This window comes from Gadus chalcogrammus, chromosome 6, assembly GCF_026213295.1.
Source record: "Gadus chalcogrammus isolate NIFS_2021 chromosome 6, NIFS_Gcha_1.0, whole genome shotgun sequence".
Taxonomy (NCBI): Eukaryota; Metazoa; Chordata; class Actinopteri; order Gadiformes; family Gadidae; genus Gadus; species Gadus chalcogrammus.
The window spans coordinates 3,283,238-3,306,842 of record NC_079417.1 but is presented as its reverse complement, the minus strand read 5'-3'; the positions used below and the strand labels follow the sequence as shown (position 1 = coordinate 3,306,842).

Here is a 23,605-nt window from a genome sequence, read left to right as displayed (position 1 = left end):
GCCGAAAATATAGGCCTATATTTGAAAAATAGTCCTTCTGGCACATGAGAGACATTATGGTGCGTTCACATCGCTGGAAATTATGGGGAAAACTTTTTCGTGACGTCGGAAAGTTTGCGTGAACGACACCACATGACGCTGTTATGATTCTACTTCCGTTCGGCAACTCGGGCATTCTGTTATCAAGAGTTGCCCAGTTGGTGACGTATGGTTTACTAGTGACGCGCATGAACATGGCAGAACATGAACGTTTTACTCAATATAAAATAATCAACCATCATATCACATACTTTACTATTGATTGACGTTGTAACGGTCTGTTGGCATCGACTTTGCTCAGTTTTAAACGTTGTGTATTGGTAAACCAGCTCTAGATAAGGGCAAGTGTTGCCTTCCATACAGTGGCAATACTGTTGTGCTTTTCATCAATAAAAGCAAAAGGATAGCAGGTGATAGGCTCCAAGGAAATAAAGGCATGCAAACTTGAAACCGATCCAACTAAGTTCTGTTTAGTTCTGACTGTTTTTTATCGGATTTAAAACCCCTGCTGTGAAGAACTTTTAGAATCCCAACGCAGTGCAGATGGACGGTCGCTGTCGGGAACACGCGTAATAAGGGTGAGCGTAGCTGGCGAGCCGTCTCGTTATCACCAGGACCGTGAACACGCCTTTGATCTGTATCTTGCCCAGCTGACGTCATTCAAATGGTTTAAGCGCATGTTAAATTACTCATCTTAGTCTTTAGCACCTGTAACTGCAGATTTTCTATGCGTACACTAAAGCCACAAATGTGTAAGAGTAAATTTGAAGTCCTAAATATTTATTTTGCATGTGTACTCTAAAGTCACAAATGTGTAACAGTACATCTGATGTCGTAAATATTTTTTCGACCATTGTTAACACTAAATAGGGTCTACGAGTTCACAAGTCTGCTTTAAAGGTGCACAAATCCTATCCTGTGCATCACAACTTCAAAGAGTCATGCACTTGACACTTTTGCTACAATCATTGCAGCGCAGTTGGTGCAAAACACATTCACACTCCCGTGTTTCATAATCTGAGAACATGCACAAAAGCTAAAACTCATCTTTAAAAATAAAAAATAAAAAATACTTTTAAAAAATGTATTTTCTTTAAATAGGCAGTTTAAACTGCCTATTTTTTCTTACCATTCTCAAACCGTTGTGCTCAGCTTTTTTCTACATAAATCTTGTTTTGCCTCCCTTTCAAAAGAAAGCTAAACTACAACGGACATCACACAGGAACTCTGAACTGCTAAAGCGCCGCCTGGTGGCGCCGACTTGAAAAAGGAATTAACCACTTCATTAACATATACTTCACAATCAGTAGGCTACTCCATTAGTATTTGTTTTTCAATCCAACAACAGATCGAGATCATGGACACATTAAAGAATCGAGATGGACCGCAGAAGCTGTTGAACTCTGACCTGACATGACTCTCCTTTTTTACTTATTTGCTAAATTAATCAGTTTAAATGAGTTTGTCTTAAACCTGATTTAGTACAGTGTATTATTTATACAATAAAAACATTCCAAGAGAGCACCAAACGATAATCGACGGGTTTGGTTGTCTCCTGATCGCGCAATATCCCGTATCGACCAATCACAGCATCTCCTCGGTAGTCTCTCTTCCCGTCCGTCTGTCCTCCAGCCTCCAGCCTGACCACTACAGGCACAGAGCCTCTCGGACGGCCCGGCCGACTGCCGTCTGCTCCGTGGCGATATGACCCGGGTGGGCAAGGAACCAGTGATTTTACCCTCCGTCTTTATTTAGTTTTTTGTGCGTTTCTTTTCCTCTGCGGCCTCCTCTACGTGCATTTCCAGGCTCCCGTGACACCCTTGAACCCAGCCCCGCCTTCCACAAGTAGGCTAAACACTGTGGGCGGAGCGGGGTTAAGATAATAAAATAATGAATTGCCATCTATTTGAAGCTTTTATTTGTCAAATATCATAAGCATGCAGGTCTCCTTTGTCTGTGTCTTCATATATTTTATAAGACGCTGATTAAGATCTTAAGATTTCTGAGCAGAGTTTTCAAGTGAAATTATAATTCAATGTATTGTTATGGCAAGGAAATATGACCGGCGGTTTATACAGCTTTATAGTACACTGATATGTCTCCTAACAGCTCCGAGGGCCACAGTTAGTGTTGCTACTACATGATAAACCTAAAATTATAAAACGTCATATTTTCACGTCATACAATATGAACATATCTTTAAATATGGTTTTATATTTTGTGACAATTTTTACCTGAAGGAGGTTACTTTTCATAAGCCCGCCAGTGGCCGCTGGTGGAAGTGTACATGAATGCGCCCCCTCTAGCATGGATATGGTACTGCATATCTTCCCCAAAGTACTTCTGCTTGAATTGTAACTCAAAAAGGCTATTATAATTACATAATGATCTTATGCATGATGATCAATGTTGTTTTTTAACAGTAACCACTTGCGCGTATTATCTGTTATGTGAAAGTAGGTTATCTTTATTAATACAACATATTAGGATACTGGGCCCATTAACATATTAGGGAATACTGCTTATGTTTCACAACACACATTTATTTTTCCAAGTACACAACAATTTCAATGAAAGCACATGAAGAAAATAAAGTGTATAGTTAATGTAAATAGGTTAACATTTATTTTAAATAATTAACCCCCTTTGCTTATCATTGTGTGTACTGCAATAACTCATCAGGCCTGTGATGAAACAGCAGGTAGTGATCAATGGGACCTCCATTTAATGGTGTCATTAATTTAACCTCTCTCTGCTCCATGTCCTGTAGGCCAACGTTTTCTTCCGGTCACACCAGAACTGAGGCCCTCGCTTCAAAAACCTTGAGACATCAACACTTCTCGCTCTTTGCTTCCTCAAAATATGACATAAAACAAACCGGCAAGTCAACAAGTTTACTCCTGATGAATCAAAGCAGCCCCCCGATAAAGTTTACATTTCAACGCGGTGGGGTGACACATAAAAATACTTTGTGATTGGGGACCTGTTGCGTCACCTCAGAACATGTCCTGTGGGAGTCTTACTGCACCACCAGTCCCAGTAGCGCCAGTAGGGACAGCGCCGGCAGGGCCTTGTGCACGGCGGTGGCCGCGGCCCCGTTCACGTTACAGAAGTTGATGGTGTCGCAGCAGTTCACCTCGCTGCCGATTCCGTTCACCAGCCCCGCGGTCGATAAGGTTCCCGTGCAGGTGGCGATGGTGGCACACGATTTGGAGATGACCCTGGTGGGGCCTGGAACCACAAAACACCGCGCAGAGTTGAGGGCGTATCGGTTCGATTCAGGAGTGTGAGAAGTAACCGCAGATTTACGGAACGTGATTTGTTTGGGAATTTAAGCACCCCCTTTTTATTAAAGACAAAAAAGATGAGGCAAATTGTCGACCCAGAAGAAAATGTTTTCACTTTGTCCTGAATATTCGATTGGAAATGTTCGGGAAGGATTAAAATGCTTTTAATAATGCCATGAAGGAAAAATATGTTATTTAACTTTTCCAATCAGCAAGCCGATTATAGAATTTACTGACTTAAAACGCATGATTGACAAAGCAAGAGTCATGGCCTATATGTGGCACATATATGGATATGATGTGATAAATGATGTACATTATATATACACAGATATATATATATATAGATAGATATAATTACCAGCAATGTCTACGATGGTCAAACAGCTGTCCTGCAGTGCCGGACAAGTCAGGTTAGACCGGTTGCATTCCTCATTGGTCCGAGCTGAGCTGCACACGAAGCAACTTATACAGACCACTGGAGACATGAGAGCAAAGCAATACTGAGTTACACGGTCAACACACACACACACACACACACACACACACACACACACACACACACACACACACACACACACACACACACACACACACACACACACACACACACACACACACACACACACACACACACACACACACAGAGACAAAAACCACACACACACACACACACACACACACACACACACACACACACACTAAAGATACAAATAAAGTCTCAAAGGGTTGAGACCCAAACTTAACCAGAAATGTATGGGATGAAGGAATAAACATTGAGGCAACATCAAACTATTAACATTTTAAGTGAATTTCCCCACTGCCGGATTAGTAAAGTTTAATCTTATCAACGTAGTATCTGACTCGTAGCAGCAGATTCGAGCAGTTGTATCGATGGACTTGTGCTTGCTCATTAAAATGCTCATTGAACATAGTGATCTATATAATTTCATTTGTGAGGAAATATTTCACAGATGTGCAACTTCTGATGCATTAGTTCACATTTGGGTTTACAAATGCACAACTTTTGTGCATGTTCTTAGATTATGAAACACGGGAGTGTGAATGTGTTTTGCACCAACTGCGCTGCAATGATTGTAGCAAAAGTGTCAAGTGCATGACTCTTTGAAGTTGTGATGCACAGGATAGGATTTGTGCACCTTTAACACAGACGACGAGGTCTACGAGTTCACAGATGTGAACTCGTAGACCCTATTTAGTGTTTACAATGGTCAAAAAAATATTTACAACATCAGATGTACTGTTACACATTTGTGACTTTAGAGTACACATGCAAAATAAATATTTAGGACTTCAAATTTACTCTTACACATTTGTGGCTTTAGTGTACGCATAGAAAATCTGCAGTTACAGGTGCTAAAGACTTTTGCTACAATAATAAATTCCTACCTCCCCCTCATTAACTAAATATACACTTATCCACCTTCTCCGGATTCTCATCAGATCACAACTTTACAAATGTATATCTTAAGCATGACAATAAGTTATGTCAGTTGTAAGGCGCTGAGATACTGTGTCTTAAATAACCTTACTAATTAAACTGATACTAATAACATACATAATGACCCTAATGATGTATTGATGGGATTAATTTGTCTGCTAATGGTCGCTGACACAGGTTGTTTACACAATAATAATGTGAACTTGATGAGCACAATGTAACTCACTTCTAATCAGTTGTGTGTCAGTTGAGTATACCTTCAACCAATTGACAACACTACCACCCGATTGTGATTGTGGTACACATTCATAAAACAGACAATGTTTGACTTTGACAGTAACTTTAACTTAACCTTCACATATAAGTCAGTATACGTAAAGTGAGAGAAAGATTGCAGGGGATGCCTTGACGTCACAAAGGTGAACCAGATATAGAGAGGTTCACCACTTGGAGTCAGCTAAGCAAACAAGAATGAATGGGCATACATGTGCAGTAGATGTATCTCCCTCCCCTCTCTTTTCTCGTCAGGATGGGGTGAACCAGATATATAGATATTTACAGTTTGAGGGGTTCCCCCAAAGTCAGCCGAGTTAAAAATGTTCATCCCTGTGGCCCCAGAAGGAGTGAGTGATTCCCTCGTGTGGATGTCCCAGAGAACGGAGTCCTCCGTTGACTCTGTGTTTTCTCCACACATGCTTTATTTGTATGAGCAAGATAATGCTTATACCTCCTTCCAAACAATGGTAAATTTCTCCCATAATAGGAGGTGTCTGTCTGAAAATGACCAGATGTCTGATAGCTCAAGAGAGGCGAATATGCATTCAGAACTAACAACCCACAATACTTTCAAGTTCGCAAAATCCATCTAAGTGTCAAAGGTAGTAAAACAAATGGAAAAGAGGGAGTCGGCAGCCATATTAAACCTGTTGGGCCTGTATGCATCTTAGAATGTACATAGGCAGACAGACATCTCATCTACATTGAGCAGCCCTTTACTTACTGAAACACACAAGCTAAAATCATTCAAATTAAAGAAGAGGCTGTCAAGGAAAACAACGTTTTTTTTTACTTTGGTATCACTCCGCAAATTGTCCGGTGTTACACCGAAGTTTGAAGCCTAGACAGGCATGACAAAAACATAAATAAAGCACAAGATCTCCCCCAAACCAATTACCTTTTTATTAAAGGTGCTTGATAAATACATTTGTTTTTATTTGATTAGCATTTTACAAACCCATGCAATGATAGGACGTTTTGTTTAGTAGGCCTACGGTCCTTCACCGTTGCTTCTTTTCCCATAAAATCTACAGTAAGGCCGCGGCTACACCAGACGCGGAAATTTTGCTTTGCGGACGCGGTATGAACGCAGCAGAATTCGAAACCGTTGAAAGCAATAAGTGTTAAATTACGCTGATTTACCTTTGAGCATTTTCTATTATAGGCTACTGTGTAAAACACTGTTTAGAATTAATGTTAGTATCAAGAAAATAAAGACCCGCTGGTGCATGTTGCAGCAAATGTGCAACAGCGCCCCCTGGGGTCACACTTTTCTGTGGGTCGCAGAAATCAGTGTAACACCACTTGTCAACCCCAGCGTCTTCGGTTGTTAAGCGACGTCAACGTCTTTGGTGGAATGTCTCTCTGCTGATCAACACTACGAATGCTGCTAACGAATACACTGTAAAAAGACACACCATTAAGTTATTTTTTCGTTTAAGCAAGTAGCCGCGGGATAATGTATAGAACGTCGCCGGTCATTATCGAAAATAAGCCCCTTCAGGGCAAAGCAAGACACCTCCGCTGCGAGTCGGTATCCTGTTCGCCCTGTCGGGGCTTATTAATAATAATAATAATAATAATAATACATTTAATTTAGAGGCGCTGTCACGTTAAAATTGTACCGGGGGCGAAAATTGTACCGGCCTACGTCATCATTTGTTTACATCCTGACAACCTGCCAGGCAACAGACGACAAGATGCAGAAAACATGTTTCCAAACGACGAAATAACATAATACAGATAGCGTATCGCTATCTGTATTATGATAGATAGCGACAACACTTGTTTTTACTTTATATTTGTATAAAGTAAAAACTTGCCCGCGAAACGGGCGATCGCGTCAAATGACGTAGGAGGGTTCTTGAAACATAATACAGATAACGGATCGCTAGATAACACTTGTTTTTACTTTATATTTGTATTGTATTGAATTGTTTAATCGAATTTAGATAGTAAACTGAGTGTTTTAAGCAGGTTTCATAGTCTAGAATGTTCAAGAACCTTCCTACGTGATTTGACTCGTCATTTGACGCGATCGCCCGTTTCGCGGGCAAACTTTTTTATTGTTTCGATTAAACAATTAAATACAATACAAATATAAAGTAAAAACAAGTGTTATCGCTATCTATCTTAATACAGATAGCGATCCGCTCTTTGTATTATGTTATTTCGTCGTTTGGAAACATGTTTTCTGCATCGCGTCGTCTGTTTCCGGGCAGGTTGTCAGGTTGTCAGGATGTAAACAAACGATGACGTAGGCCGGTACAATTTTCGCCCCCGGTACAATTTTAACGTGACAGCGCCTTTCAAGACACCCAAGGTCACCTTACAGAGCATATAGTAATCATTCAAAACTATGTAAAACAGACTAGGAATAAAAGGAAAACAGAGGTTAAACATGAAGAATAATAATAATTAATAACACTCAAAGACGCCTAAAGTGAAGGGGGGACCTCACTAACCACCACCAATATGTAGCACCCACTTGGGTGATGCACGACAGCCAATCGGTGCCAGAACGCTCACTACACACCAGCTTGAGGTGGAGAGTTAGTTATTGATGGTATTCACCATCAATAAATGGTTGATGGTGAATATTTGTGGCGTGGAGTTAAAACTACACACTTTACCCGTTTTGTTCAAAATATCGTTAAAATATCGTATATCGCCATTCGAACAAAAATATCGAGATATTAGTTTCTGTTCATATCGCCCAGCCCAAAAGACGTACCTGACGGAAGCAGCAGGGTGATCAGGCCGGAGCCCAGAAGGATCTTCATACTGGAAGGCATCGCATCCAACGCCAGGCAACGACTGACACAAGACTGTTTGCTCTTACACCTGCCCGTCAAACTAGTTTAGGTGTGCATAACGTTAAGGTGTGTGTGTTTCTGTGCATGCGCATGTCTGCATGCATGCGCCTCTGTCCTCCTTTTCGTTTAGGTTTCTCGGTACCTGAGGCTGCCTCCTCCCACCAATCACATGCCGTGGCGTCATGCAGGAGGATGGCATTCTGTGAATGCTGCCTTGTGGGCTACATTGTTTGATTTCTCTGCGGGGGGGGAAATTCCCGGCGTGTGTGATGGTTTCACTGATCCTTTGTAGTAGATTGGACAGCACCCAGCGACCACGTGCAGAGTGATTCTGTTGGGTATCTGTATGCCACGATTTGCCTTGCGTCCAATCTGCTATTCCATCAGTATTCAAGTTGTCCGGTTGCCATGGCGATATATTGTGTACATAGATAAACACGCTGAACTTTAAATGCAGTCAGCCTATAAATAATAATAATAATAATTTATCCGTTTTTTACACTCAAAGACGCTTTACAAATAAGAAAGTAATACATACAGACAGTACACTCAAACAAAAGGGGGGAAATAAACAACACAACAACAATAGGCAACACATTAAGAGAGCGGGAGAGACTGGAAGATGGCGGAGGATGATGACTTTTGGCCTTCGCCATCGCCTTCGCGATGGCGAAGGCTCGTAAAGCAAAGGATCGTTGTTACCTACACATTGAGATTTATGTAATCATGAATGAAATGCATTGTTCCCCCAACCACTAGTGTATTTATAGGTTACGCCTGTGAAATAGAGACTAGAGACCTTGTTGGACTATTTTTAGGTGGTTATGCTCAGTATCATTCATGCTTCCATGACAACATCCAATGCAAGGTGGACAGTATCAGTTTCAGCTCAACTCTGTGCCAAAATATGTCACTCAGCATTCTGTTAGAGTGAGGGACATCACTGTGCTCCAATCAAAACAAGCCAATCAGAAACCACCTTCTCAGTAGGCAGATATTCCCCACAGCTGTGGAGAATTGAGATTAGTGTTTGTGTTTCCTTGTGGTGTTTGAAACAGTTTTGGTCTGGCAAAGGCTAAGCTGCAAATCGTCTGCATACTCTCAAATGTGGACAAGACTTACTCTCAAAAGACTTAGCTTGTCTTCCTTCCAGGGAAGGAATACACTCTGTGGTGTCTGAGTCTAACCTGGATTTGAAAAACCGCATGACCGGCTCTCCATCGCGGTGACAACCCACCACCAGTGCAGATTCCTGCTGTACATCATAACACACCGCGCACACACACCCCGGCCCTTCCACTACACTCTGCGGCTGCCAAACGGCCTGCTACTCCCACGCTAGTAGGGGGGACTAAGCTGCTGCTCAACAAAATCTCGATTGTTTGCAGTCGTGGCTCCACAACGGCGGCATGAGCTGCCCCATCTCCCCATCTATTGTTTCCATGATGCAGCACGTGAGGCAGTTGGCTCATTTGATTATTTTATGTAGTTGCATGATTCATGCACTTTTTGGGTTGTGTTTCCATGGTTGGATGTACTTATTTAAAGTCATTTTGCTGAATTAATGTTACGTAGAAAAAGGCTAATTATTTACATGGCTGATAGTTGAAGAAGCAACGTACCGGATTAGTTAAGTCGTTTCATTTAATTTTATTTTTGACTATATTTCAGTAAGCACAAATTAGCATGAAATTGTATGGCCAATTGCTATTGCCATTAACTCACGAAAGAAAGTTGTAATTTGTATATTGCTGTCGCATGCCATGGCAGAGAAAGTGTGGTCAACATAAACAAAAGTTAATGCTAAATCATCCAAAGACATTGAAGCATTTCATTGAAGCAGTCCAGCTAAGTCCTTTCAAACTGTACCTGTGATCAAGGGCTATACAAACTGAATTGAACTGAGTTGAGTTGAAGCATTACAATCTAAAGCAAGCACAGACAGCATGTGGTTCCACAGCATGTATGTACTGTCACACTGGTGCCGGGACGGAGCGTATGTATGCTGGGTGTGTCATGTATGTTTACAGAATACCACAGTGTCCATTGTCAAGCCCAAAGTGTATGGGCTTGTTGAGAACCAGTCAGACCAAGGTGCAACATAAATATGCCTCACCGGAAAAGCTCATGCCAGCTGAAGCTATGTTTTACGGTTGATGGAATGATCAACCTACTGTATGTGTGAATTCATAAAGGGTGCGCAAAGGTTGTAATTTACTTACATTTAGCAACAAATGGAAGGCCTTTATCTCCCACTTTTTTGACAGAAATGTTTTATTTGGATATGGATTTTGTCACAGAATGGTTTCACCATACAATGTTTCTAATGTAACAATGTTTAACATATTCAAAGGAATTTACTTATTCCTAAACCGGACCGATGGAAGATACACGCTCTGATCTGTGGGGTCTACGAATGCTACCGTGATACAGCATTAGCTCCTTATCAAGCCGTGGTCCTCACAGTAGTCGACAGCCTTCTCACTCAGGTGCAGCGATCCATGTGAAAGTTCACGTTCTGCGCTAATAGATCAACATGCATATTGGAACATGAGTTATGATAACAATATTTCACAGGAGGGAAGCAAGTTCATATGATTAAGATACACTTTTAGCCTGGCGGTACAGCGGTCATTTGTCTGGGAGTCAAGACCATCATAAACTAACATGACTAGTGTGGAGCATCAAAGGAATAAATATTGAACATCTTTTTTCATATGCTTTATGAGAGAGACAGGAAAGTGGGTTAAGGAGACGTAGCATGTTGGGTACTGAACCCATGGTTAAAGGGGTGATCCTATCCACGCCACCAGGTGCGAGTGTAGTCATCCCTTACAAGCCGTTTGAAAACCTTCCCTTCCCCGTGCCTTAATCGTGATTCCCGTGCAGGGAATTGTGCTGAATCTTCCTGCAGCACGGAACAGGCAAACTTGCCGAGTAACCCCTGACTGCAGCCCGCAGATCGAGGAGGAGCTAAATGTGGGCGGGGTTAAACGTTTAACCCCGCCCACATTTAAGGCAAGGCAAGGCAAGGCAAGGCAACTTTATTTATATAGCACTTTTCATACACAAGGCAGACTCAAAGTGCTTCACATATAAACATTGTTATACATTAAAAAAGAAAAGAAAACATATGCAAAGAAATTAGTCAAATAGAAAGTTAAAAAGGCTTTTTAGTAAGTAAAATTGAAAGTGAGTTAAAAAGGCATTTTAGTAAAATAAAGCTAAAGTATTTAAGATTTAGCAGAAAGCTAAAGCAAACATAAAAGTCTTCAATCTTGTTTTGAAGGTGCTCAGGGTTGGGGCAAGTCTTAAATCCTCAGGGAGTTTATTCCAGCTATTTGTTGCATAGTAACTAAATCCTGCTTTCCCATGTTTCGTGTTTACTCGGGGGATAATTAACAGATTGGTCTCAGAAGATCTTAGTGTTCTAGAAGGCTTATGTAGTGGAAGCATATCAGTTAAATATTTTGGGCCTAAACCATGTAGGGATTTATAGGTTAGCAACATGATTTTAAAATCAATTCTCTGACCTACAGGAAGCCAATGTAACGATTTAAGAATTGGTGTAATATGTTCAAATTTTTTGGTCTTTGTTAATACTCTAGCAGCAGCATTCTGAACAAGCTGAAGCTTCCTTAGAGTTTGTTTTGGGAGACCTGTAAGGAGACCATTGCAGTAATCAAGCTTACTAGTGATAAAGGCATGTACAAGTTTTTGTAAGTCTTCTGTGGACATGAGCCCTCTAAGTCTTGCTACATTTTTAAGGTGATAATATGCAGATTTTGTAACTGATTTGATGTGACTTTCGAAATGTAAATCAGAATCCATGATAACCCCTAGGTTTCTGGCTTTGATTGAGGTTTTCAGGGACAGAGAGTGAAGGTGTTGGGTTACTTTAAGCCTTTCCGTTTTAGCACCAAATACAATTATCTCTGTTTTATCCTCATTTAGCTGAAGGAAATTTCGGCACATCCAGTCTTTCACTTGCTCAATGCACTGGCACAGCAGATCTATGGGCCGATAGTCATTTGGTGATAGCGATACATAGATTTGCGTGTCATCAGCATAGCAATGATGGTCAATATTGTTATTATGCATGATTTGCCCTAGTGGGAGCATGTAGATGTTGAATAAAGAGGGTCCTAAGATCGAACCTTGTGGGACTCCACACATCACGTTGGTTGATTCTGATACAAAGTCGCCGATGGAAACAAAGTAGTTCCTATTTTGTAGGTAGGATCTGAACCAATTTAAGACTGTGCCTGAAAGCCCCACCCAGTTTTCTAACCTGTCCAAAAGTATTGTATGGTCTACAGTGTCGAATGCAGCACTGAGGTCTAGTAGCATTAGTATTGAGGTTTTTCCAGAGTCTGTGTTAAGACGGATGTCGTTTACAACTTTAATGAGGGCGGTCTCAGTGCTGTGCAGGGGTCGAAATCCTGATTGGAAGGTGTCATAACAACCAGTTGATGCCAGGAAGTGATTAAGTTGCTGGAGGACAACTTTCTCAATGATTTTACTTATGAAGGGCAGATTTGATATTGGTCTGTAGTTGTTAATAATAAGGACCAGCATCATACGTTCTCCCGCTTTCGAGTGGAGGAGCTAAATGTGGGCAGGCTTAAACGTTTAAGCCAGCCCACATTTAATGAAAATTCCGCGCAGTATCATGGACCAGACGGAAATACGTTCTCCCGCTTCTGTCTTTGGTTTATTTGACTTAGCTAATATAATTGTGTACGAGTGTACGAAATAATATGTGTCTATACTAAAAAAGACATTTGAAATGACAAGTTAAAAGTAGGAATGTCTAAGTCTATCAAATGCATGATCCCTTTTCCATATTACCGGTAAGTCATTGTGCTGTGCTGTGCTGTATTGATGTTTGAGAATGTGCTGCCGGATCTCCGCCACCAGATGGCGCCCGAGAGGAAAAAAACATGGGTTAAACGTTTAGACCCGCCCACATTTAGCTCCTCCGCTCAAAAGCGGGAGAACGTATGATACTGCGCTGAATTGTCCTTAAATGTGGGCGGGGTTAAACGTTTAACCCCGCCCACATTTAGCTCCTCCTCGATCTGCGGGCTGCAGTCAGGGGCACTTGAACTTGCCTAGTGCGAGTGCACCCTTAGTGTCATCACAAGTGGGCATGTCATCACAAGTGGGCGTATCCACCTAGATGTGGGCGTGTCCACCTAGATGTGCGCTGGACAGATCAGTCTACCAGCCTACCAAGCAGACTTCGGCAAATGTTCAAATTACTAAAACACAGGAAAAAAGATACATTTTCAAACGGCTTATTCTGACTAATCACACTCACACCTGGTGGCATGAAATCACTAAATTCAAAGAGTTAGTGGGTCGAATAAACCTCATGAGTGGGTGGATGTTTTCTCCTACTTCTACGGACTCGTCTAACCGAGGAAGGAATATATGACCTCGGCGACATCCAATACACACCATGACACCTGGAATTAGTGGGGAACCTGTCCTATCTCCACTTTGCTCCTTTAAAGGGGAACCGCCATCACTTCATACGTGTGTTTTGAACACTGAAAAGTAGGACCATTGACATCATTGTTCATTGTTGTGATTTCCGCTACATTGGTCCGATTCTGAAGAATGATGGCAATGGTCAAGCTTTTCACAGAAACTGTGTGGATGGGACAGACTACGTTTTTTTTTCCTCATTTGAAGCTGTCGCTCCTCTCTTGTATGAGCTTGGCGTGACAATGCCACTTTATGTTGGCGCATCTACAGGGAGATATGCTCTGTATATACACTCTTTTTTCTGTTTGTTTATCAAGGAGGGAACGCCTTAAGGTGCCGATATCATGGATCCATGTTGTGCTCTACACGAAGCCTCCTCCTCACTGGGTCTTCACTTTCTTGCTTTTAGACCCGGCCTCTCGAAGTCTGGCCTTGTGGGCATAGTGTCTGAGGAAGATACGCGCACACACACACACACACACACACACACACACACACACACACACACACACACACACACACACACACACACACACACACACACACACACACACACACACACACACACACACACACAGTGTGTCAATAACAGAGTTACTCAACCAAATAAATACATTGGCTCTTGTTGGAATGTCAACATTCATACTTGACACGAATAATAATGAAGTTAAAACAACTAAGCATATAAATAGGCTGCACTTTACAACGACAGAAAGCATCAATGTAATGAAACATATAATTATTTGATTAACATTATGGCTTGTTATGGAAAAAGGGTTATTAATGTTTCCAAATCTCTGCTGCCCTTTTCCACACTCTCTTCACGACTGTCAAACGGAGGAAGAGGAGGGGTGCTACCTGCGCTGATAGAGGTAGAGGAAGAAGAAGAGCTCGTCCCTGAAGCAGAAGAGCTGGTGGGACAGAGACACGCGGTCCGACGAGGAGAGGCAGGAGATGGAGGAGCAGAGGTCCCACAGCAAGGTGTTCACCCCCTGGTGGGTGGGAGGGGGACAGTCAGGACCGGTGGGGGGGAGGGAGGGAGGGAGGGAGGGGGGAGGGAGGGAGGGAGGAGGGAGGAGGGGAAGCACTGCAGTCTAAAGGCTGGTTCAGACCGAAGAGGCGGGGCGGGGCTTTGAACTGCGGCTTAGAAGAGGCTGGTGGTGTGTTAGTGAGACGACTCAGTACTTACTCTGTACAATAACACTGTGCCCTGCAGGTGGTCCACAGCCCTCAACTGAGAGAGAGAGAGAGAGAGAGAGAGAGAGAGAGAGAGAGAGAGAGAGAGAGAGAGAGAGAGAGAAAGAGAAAGAGAAAGAGAAAGAGAAAGAGAGAGAGAGAGAGAGCCAGAGCCAGAGCCAGAGCGCCAGAGAGAGCGAGAGCGAGAGCGAGAGAGAAAGAGAGAGACAGAGACAAAGAGACAGTGACAGAGAGACAGACAGAGACAATGAGAGTGAGACAGATAAACCAAAATGGCCCAAACGTGAATAAGACGGTATAGATGAACGGATCGTGTGTCTCCATTGACTGTCAGTGCCGGTGAGGCCGGGAATACCTTGTAGTTGATGAAGAGTTGTGGGACCATAGACAGGAAGCCCAGTGCATAAACTCCTGTTAAAACAATGACAGCTTAGATTTAGACGGAATAACTTCAACTTCTAATATGTGTTGCATGAATGTGTGTTGGGCACATAGCATTTATTAGACTTAAGTGGAGTCTTTAACCCTATTTGGACTGAACAACTTGTAAAAACGGCCTTGTCCCTGCCAAATTTGTTCTGCAGTGTCTGATGGTTAATAATGTCCAAGCCTACTTGTAAAGATACTGTGTTCAATATCATCATGAAGTTTCAGATGTGAACTATTTAAACTATTCTTTCTTTCATACAAAGTGGGAGATAAAGGTCTTCCATATGTTTAGATCTGTAAATGTAAGTAAATGACAGCCTTTGCGTACCCTTTATAAATAAGTCACACAAAACACACACATGACCTGTGCGTGCGTTTTGTGTGACCGATTTATTCCAATGATTATTATAACTAATAAGCTAATCGGCCTTAGGCTTCTTAAGCAAAAAATTATATGTTCAAGTAGTTAATAGCTTCTCAATCCTTCATTTAGGTTTCATTAGATGACTACTCGCCAAGTTTATGTTGCCAGGATTCAATTTTACTTACCAGTCAACAGAATGTTGATTAACCAGGAGTAGCAGCTGTTGACAAAAGGCAGAATTTATTCAAATAAATTATTTCTTTGGATAGATACTATAATTAAACGGCTGGCCGGCCGTGCCTCTCTCTTTGTTAACGAGAATCTTACTGTTGACGCTCCCTAAACCTCTCCCATTCAGCCACCTTGTCAACTGCGCTCGATAGATGGCGTCTCACAGTTGCTCAAACAGTTGGAGTGGCCGAACATTTAGCTGTATTTAGTTTTTGTTGCATTCTGAAAGTCTCCCACCTCCTAACTGAGAGGGGCTCAATTGTACAAATTACATGAGTAAAATGTTAACATTTTAACGTAGCTTGAACCTGAAAACATACATGGGAAATATGAGACAAAATGCTGACCCAACAGCTGGAAGTGTGAAAAAGGCAGAAAAACAAAGCAATTTATTTATTTCCCTGTGACCATTTTTCTAAATCCTGTGTTCCCCTGGAGATGGCGCTGTTGCTGTGGTGTGATATCACCCAGAGAAATGACAGTTCTCTTCAGTTATGTTATGCCGCGTTTCCACTGCAGGGTGCGGTACAGTTCGGTTCGCCTCAGTCCGGTAGGGAGGGGGCGGTATAGCCCAGCGCAGTTCCGAGGTCGCGTTTCCACCGCTGACAGTACCCTTTATGGTAGGCCGGATGTCGATCGCCGCGGCAGCTATGTAAACATCGTAAACAACGTCTTCCTCCCCAAGAATGCAGAGGAACGTCTCCACCTCCTTGTTCGCCCAAGCAAGCCTTTTACGTGACATGTTCATTGTAAAGAATAATACCTCAAGGCTACTGTTTGTTTGTTTCTGACGGAGGTCAACGGAGGGGGTGTGTAGCTTGAATTCTCCGGCACCCTTTCAGGCTTCTCAGTACCCCAACGGAGGAGTACTGAAGACGAGGGCATAACGAGTACGGCTCAGTCCGGGTCACGCCCACTTTTGGCGGTGGAAACGCAATCCGTACCTCACCTTTGCGAACCGAACCGTGCCGCACCCTGCATTGGAAACGCGCCATAAGTCAGTCAACTCGTAGGCCAGCGTTACTGAACACCTGTAGAGAGATGTGTGAGAGATTTGCGTCTAACCTCTTGTAGCGCAGGTAGACTAGGGAGAACACGACCCCGCCGACACACAAGGGGTAGACCAAATAAGACAGGTATCTGGAGGCCTAGGGGGGAGACACACACGTTAAACTCAAGAAAGGTCTAGAAGGAAAGTAAGATGGCATGAAAGCCTTTAACATTGACCGGCCGGTCAAGCAGACGAGAGAGAGAGAGAGGGACGGAGAGAGAGAGAGAGAGAGACACAGACAGACAGACAGACAGACAGACAGACAGACAGACAGACAGACAGACAGACAGACAGACAGACAGACAGACAGACAGACAGACAGACAGACAGACAGACAGACAGACAGACAGACAGACAGACAGACAGACAGACAGACAGACAGAGAGAGAGAGAGAGAGAGAGAGAGAGAGAGAGAGAGTGTGTGCGTGCGTTTGTGAGTGTTTGAGTGTGTGCCTTTGGCCTGAATGTGTGCACGTGTGTGTGGACGTGTGTCTGTGTACGAAGACGAACAAACACAACAGAGTTATGTCAGAACGCATTCCAGGATCCAAGTGGAAGATAAACATTGAGGGCATGAGGTGACGACCATACAATGTAGGGTGTGTGTCTTCTTGTACATCACGCAGTAATAATAATAATAATAATAATAATAATAATAATACATTTTATTTATTTAAGAATCTCAAAGTGCTTAGCATGCAGTCTACCTGGTATGATCTCAACATTTGAATTGTGTCCTGTTACAGTGAGATATCATGCAATAAAGTAAGGAAAAATCGGTCTTTCTACGGAGGCATGTACCTGTGAATCATACTCCGATGTCTTCCTCTCTGCTTCATCCAGTTTACTAACCTGCACACAGTGTCAGGAGAATGTTACCGACATGGGATGTATTTCAGCAGGTGAATAATACGGAGTAAATACAAGAGAGGCTTTCATTACAGCCCAAAAGTGGCGGGAGGTCAGAGCAGAGTCGACGACAGAGGAGCTAACAGGTACAAGGAGTAAACAGCGCCCCCCTCTGTTCCACGTACAAACATATACATATTTATACTTTATAGTTATTATTGAAAGTTTGGAGGAATGCCTTGTACATGCACACCCTGACCGAAAGGTGGCGCAGACAAAAAAAGTTACATTCTAAATGTGTTTGATTAACGCAATAATGTCAGGTTATTCAGTATAATAGTTCAATTAAATGGTTTAATGTATATTATGATATGTACTCACATGCATGATGGGCCTGTAGCTCTTCAGATGCACATGGATCTTGAATACTTTGAAGACCTTCCATACCTGGGAGGGAAAAGAACGATCAATGATGAAAGAAGCATAATCATAAACATTAGTTTTATGGCTTGATCTGTACGGCCATTTATAATAAACATTTTATAATTTCTGTTATACCTCCGTCACCCTAAAACCACCTCAGTAAACATTTAAAATGAATAGATTTGGCGTTTCCACGGAAGTAGGCAGATTGTACTTCTTGATCAAACTGGACTATGCTTCAAATGTATTTATCGTTGCGTGTCCAGAAGGGGAGATCGCTGGGTCAGCATTTGCTTTCCAATGTCCTGCAGAGTAACGCTGCTAGGCTAGCTAGGCCGTAGCTTAGCTCCCGTCCCTGCTTGTCCAGCCTCCGACGACTGAAACAGGGGGGTACAACGGAGCTCGAGGAGAAGAGCTGGAGATTTGGCGATAGACGGAGGTGAAGCAGCTGATGACTTCCTGTATGAGCTACCTCCACGCAGGCTCCCAGGCCCACAGGAAGCAGCACCAGCAGACTGGTATCCTCCAGCAGATGGACGAAGACCAGCAGAGTGCCCAGGCAACGCCACACGACTACAGAGGACAAGGTGGGAAGATAAGGGTGGAAATCGACACTAACACAAACTATCTTTAAACTCGACTATCTTTAAACGGTGTGCCAAAGGAAATGTACTCGATACGCTGTTATGGTAACCACCATATTGTTGACCAACTGTTTTTAGAGAGATGATGAGGACTAACTTTTCAATGTCAACCCCTTTACTTAAATATATATGAGCATTGAATGTCCTATACTCTAGCATCACAATTTTAATTCAACTTTATAATAAGGCGCCACTTAATCAAAATGAGGCCATGAAGCGACCAAAGACGCCCGAAATATCTCCTTTCCCGCTCTTTGGAATGTGGGCTACATTAGAGAGGCCGCTATGTAGCCCAACTGCCAAAGAAGATCCATTCTTAAGTAAAGAAACCAAACTCTTAAAGCAAACCACAAGTTCAACACTAATATAAAGCGCCGGCAATTTAAAAAAATTGTTATAGCATTTGAAAGTATTTTCACGGCTTTGCAGTTTGAGTTCAGTGTTTAAATCTTGAGGGCTTTCGTGATGGCCACAACAGAGGACATTCTCTATAGATATTCGGCACATGAACCATAACTTTTAGTGAGCATTGTTTGAACAGATCCTGTTGTGCTCCTTACCTGTCCTCCTTGACATGCCCGCCATGCTCTTCTTCTTCCTCCACGACGTGATGTCGTTTTTAAGGGCCAGGAATTCACAGATGAGCTGCAACGTATACAACACATCTATGAACGCATGGTAAAGTACACTGTTCAAAAATAGGCCAATCTTATATACATACGATTATTATTATTTAGAAAACCAACGCTGTCAAAAGTGGCAGACAGCCACAATTTCCCTTTTTCTTTCGAATATTTTTTCTCTGTTTCATCGTGTGGGAGAAAAAGCGTTGATACCGATTATCTGTCAAATGCAGCAGAATGTATTGATCAGCTGATATGAGAGTCGAAATGAGCATATCTATCTCCATCTTCCTATTTACATTCTGTTTCTTACTGCCTGGCACTATATCTATCCATCTGAGCGAATATTATGGTTTTGTATTCTATTTGTAATGGTTTTCGATGACAACACACCAAACCCTTCCATCCACAGCACACAGACAGACGGGTTGTGTGGTGCCGTGTGGTCTCACATGCAGAGCTGTGACCAAGGCGGTCAGGATCAGCAGGTAGAGGTTGGAGCCCCGCAGTGTCTCCTTGATCTCGTCGATGTTCTCCTCTGTGAAACCTGCAGCAGCAACAGTGGGTCGGTTTAGCTCAGGAGGTAGAGCAGTTGTCTTGTAACCGAAAGGTTGCTACTTCGATCCCCAGCTCCTCCTAGCTGAGTGTTGATGTGTCCCCGAGCGAGACACTTAACCCTAAGCTGGCTGTCGCCTTGCATGGTTGACTCTGCCGTTGGTGCGTCAATGTGTGTATTAACCGTTGTAAGTCGCTTTGGATAAAAGCGTCTGCTAAATGCGCTAACAATAAATAAAATAACAGAACACAGTGGACCCACAAGTCTCTGGTGTGTTTCACTACATAGAAGCTGCTTCGTCACTTGACCGGACTCACTTCATCAGGTCGTGAAATGAATCATGGGTGTCTAGGCAATGTATGTAGTGGCTCGTTTGAAAGCCATACGATAGGCTACGTGTTTTTGTTATCATGCTCACTTAATTCTGACTGGTGCTGGACCACATTTAAATATTAGCTCAAAGCTGTGGCTCGTCCCACTTTGTTTTGATTGGATTGTGTTTTGATTGAGTCTCTTAGTTCTCAAGCATTCGCTTGACTAACGGCTATTGCTATAGAGCCGAATCCATGAACCATAAGACTCAATCCTAACCCAATGAAAAAAAGGAATTGTGCTGATAGCAGCTTTTTAAATGTCACTTGGTTACAAGTGATCTAAAGAAAATGTCAATCAAAAAACGGTTTATAAATAAAAAAAATTGGCATAGAAAATATAGCCTATCTTACAAATGAATAGCAAACCAGCATCTCACTCAACACATCAAGACAGATCCGATATCAGGTGAGCGAGAGGGTGAACTGTGGACGGCCGACTGACCAAACTGCCGCAGTGAGTGGACCAGGTCCTGCAGGTGGATCCAGAACCTGAAGCTCTGGAGAGACGTCCCCCGGTAGGACACGGTCAGGGGGAGGTGGCGCGCGCTGCTGCTGACCTCCTGCACACACATCACAACATTTCAACATTTACGTTTAGGGCGTTTAGCAGACGGTTTCATTCAAAGCTACTTACAGTCAGGAAGTACATTTGTCAGAAGAAAGAGAAACAACAATATATAGCTGTCTGTACCGTAAAGACGCTCATAAACACGTCGCACTTGCCCATCTTCTGTCTAATGTACCGGTAAATAGATATTGCGTGTGTTTTCATGGGAGAGAGTGGATACTGTGTGTTTTGATGTTTGGAGCGTGAGCTACATCTACAAAGATTTTCCGTCCCACTGTTGAGAAACGCTCACATTAATCAGAGAGAGACTACGGCCTACCAGCAGGTCTCTGGCGCCGACGCTGAGCTGATCCACCAGGAGCAACGGGAGGTAGGTTGTCTTCCTCCCGTCCGGAAAGCTGCAGAGCGAGACAAACCAACATTGCATCATATCTGCCATTTAAAGGCAATGCCCCCTCATCAAAAACCGTAAAAAAAAAAAGGTTAAATTTTTTTTCTTTCAGCAATTTGTGAGAGCCCCAATGAGTTTTGAATGAATTATGATTTGATTCTGTCTCATGATTCTGATGTACGGCCAGTGGTAAAAATGAACACATAAGAACCGTGCATTGCAACTCATAACAAAGGAATGGCGTGTATTCTGGGCCTTTTTATAAACAGACGGATGGGGCGGTATGAGTGATAGGATGATTGTAATCAAGCCAGTCCATCATTCAACAAGGATCGGTGTTAACGAGTCCTCGGCTTTTGGAGACTCACACGCGCATGTGGCGTCTCAGGTCACTTGGGAGCCCCGCCTTGTTGAAGGGGAAGTCCGTGGACAGCACCGTGATTGAAAGGTGTGGCTTCCAATGGGAAACAAGAGCCTCTAATCTGTAAGACCCCTGCTTAAAGGAGACAAACACAAACAAAGAGGGACACACACAAACTGTAGGACTCGTGGGTAAATCGGCAAGGTTCGATATGCAAAACCGTAAAGTTGCTAGATCTGACATTTGACACCTATTGTGAACAGTTTGGGACTTAGACACCAATCTTCGGAATGTCTTAATTATGACCCTTGTTATGTGTGTGACTTGTATGTCATTGTGTAAATTGAGGTGTGATTTGCTGCTACCCGCCCTCTTGACTTGCCCCCACAGGGACCACTATGGAAACAAGCCTTTGGGCGTCATCGTGTCGTCCCTCGACTACACACTGCGTACGACACAGTGCGCTGTTCATATTCTATATCAAAACGATCAAATCAAAATAAAATCAATCAATCCACACCACATCATATCCCGTGTTACCTGGCGCAGGGCGCCCCTCGGTGCAGCTGTGTGTCTGGGCGTGGTGTAGGTGGTCAGGGGGGCCGCGTGGTGCACCCCCCTGTGGTCCTCCAAGGGGGAGACGCCGGCCTTGTGGAGGTACACGACCGCGTGGAGACTCCCGTTGGCCCGGGTCTCCTCCGGCAGAGAGACGTTCACCTGCCTGCAGAGAGGGCGGGGGAAACAGCCTGTGAGAAGGCTGTGCTCTCAGGGGGTGTTGGGTGATATTGTGATAGTAACATTGAAGTAATACAATTAAATAAATACGTGGGATTGCTCCTATTTAATGGAAAAGTGAATATTTCTCAGACTTCTGTTATATGCAGAAAATAGTTGATGCCAAAAATACAAAATAAAAATAATTATAATAATAAACATTTTTTGCACAACTTTGCACAAGAAACGGGGTCTTTTTCTAAACAACCCTTTTGTAATTAAATGTAGAAACTTCTCTCTTAACCTACTTTTCAAACGCAGAGTGCGGGTCGAAGGGGTCCACTGTGAGGATGAGGTTTAGCGGACTCTCCTCCGGGACCAGGCAGGTGAACACGCTCAGCTGGTGAAGACGAGCAGCGCATGAATAACGGTCTGCAGAAACCAGGTTTCTGGAGCAGACCCATGGGGGCCTGGGTTTGATTCATGGGTGATATTTTACGAACTGTGTTTTATAATAAAGAAATTAGCTCGCAAAATGAACGTAGCCTGGAGGTCAGGAATATTGATATATTTCAGTGTTACACATGACATGTAGAAATTACCGTAGACTTAAATGACTTTTTAGGTAGGCCTATATGATAGGCATAACTTTCTGTAGCCTATTGTCCGAAATGTTTTTCGTTAAAAGACATCCATAAGAGTCTGATCTAAGCTTTTTCTTGTGTTCTCTGTGAATGTGTCTCTCTCAAACAGAAAGCAAAAAACGCTGTCCCAATTGATTTTATTTAGATTGATTTAGATAGATTCGATTTCTTATTTAGTAAATTAGTTAATCAATACGAGCGAGAGAGTCTGTATTGTAAACTACCAAACACGTTGCAACGAACCTGTAGTTTTGGTCGATCTGCCAGGTAGGAAGTGATACACTGTTCTCCCTTTCCCTTGTCGCAAGGTTTCGTGTTCAGGAAGCCGTACAGCACCCAGGCGGTGTGACACATGTAGACCACAAACACCCCAAGAAAGATCCTTGTGAAAGACATCCTTTTACTCCCACTGTCTCCAGGTTTGGAATAACACGAGGGAAACATTATTTTAAACCAGCAAAATATAAGCAAATCGAAATAGATCAAATAAAGTGGAATGTAAATACAGAAAACACCAGAAAAAACGCGTTATAAAAGTACAGATTCAAAAATAAAAGTCATCATAAAGGTTAACATTTAGCCCCGTGAGTCTTCCTGCACTGCCAGCATCCTTCCGGTCGCAGGCGTCTCGACGTAGCATCACCAGGAAACCGCGAACCGGAATCCTGCATCAGGACCAGCATCAGCAGCGTGCTCCAACCATAGGCTTCAACTACACAGCATACGGTAGCTATTTAAATATACAGAAAGGCAGAAAAAATCCATTCAACAAGCCATACATTTAACAATGGTATTTATTAATAAATTCATTCA

The 23,605-nt window shown here is 42.8% G+C and overlaps 2 protein-coding genes across 2 annotated transcripts; both read right to left on the bottom strand.

The window, feature by feature from the left end:
* Window positions 1–1,779: 1,779 nt before the first annotated feature.
* Window positions 1,780–8,111, bottom strand: LOC130384942 (prostate stem cell antigen-like). Its single transcript, XM_056593348.1, has 3 exons — window positions 7,799–8,111; window positions 3,688–3,804; window positions 1,780–3,270 (listed from the first exon to the last, which is right to left on the bottom strand). The coding sequence occupies exons 1-3, from the start codon at window positions 7,857–7,859 to the stop codon at window positions 3,059–3,061; spliced, it is 390 nt and encodes a 129-aa protein (XP_056449323.1). The 5' UTR covers window positions 7,860–8,111; the 3' UTR covers window positions 1,780–3,058.
* Window positions 8,112–12,973: 4,862 nt separating this feature from the next.
* Window positions 12,974–23,512, bottom strand: LOC130384044 (lipid scramblase CLPTM1L-like). The gene is made up of 17 exons (XM_056592031.1): window positions 23,036–23,512; window positions 22,457–22,548; window positions 21,975–22,155; window positions 21,442–21,566; window positions 21,002–21,080; window positions 20,557–20,674; window positions 19,637–19,731; window positions 19,122–19,206; window positions 18,390–18,490; window positions 17,876–17,941; window positions 17,447–17,497; window positions 16,660–16,742; window positions 15,549–15,583; window positions 14,926–14,981; window positions 14,563–14,607; window positions 14,232–14,365; window positions 12,974–13,820 (listed from the first exon to the last, which is right to left on the bottom strand). The coding sequence occupies exons 1-17, from the start codon at window positions 23,234–23,236 to the stop codon at window positions 13,754–13,756; spliced, it is 1,614 nt and encodes a 537-aa protein (XP_056448006.1). The 5' UTR covers window positions 23,237–23,512; the 3' UTR covers window positions 12,974–13,753.
* Between the last annotated feature and the right edge of the window lie 93 nt (window positions 23,513–23,605).

Excerpts from the sequence above, each read along its gene's own strand:
- LOC130384942 (XM_056593348.1), bottom strand. The coding sequence starts at position 7,859 with ATGCCTTCCAGTATGAAGATCCTTCTGGGCTCCGGCCTGATCACCCTG. Across the intron at positions 3,805-7,798 it reads CACCCTGCTGCTTCCGTCAG|TGGTCTGTATAAGTTGCTTC; the intron begins GTACGTCTTTTG and ends TCATGTCTCCAG. Across the intron at positions 3,271-3,687 it reads GACCATCGTAGACATTGCTG|GCCCCACCAGGGTCATCTCC; the intron begins GTAATTATATCT and ends TTGTGGTTCCAG.
- LOC130384044 (XM_056592031.1), bottom strand. The coding sequence starts at position 23,236 with ATGTTTCCCTCGTGTTATTCCAAACCTGGAGACAGTGGGAGTAAAAGG. Across the intron at positions 22,549-23,035 it reads CAGATCGACCAAAACTACAG|CTGAGCGTGTTCACCTGCCT; the intron begins GTTCGTTGCAAC and ends CGTCTTCACCAG. Across the intron at positions 14,608-14,925 it reads AACTCTTCATCAACTACAAG|TTGAGGGCTGTGGACCACCT; the intron begins GTATTCCCGGCC and ends TCTCTCTCTCAG.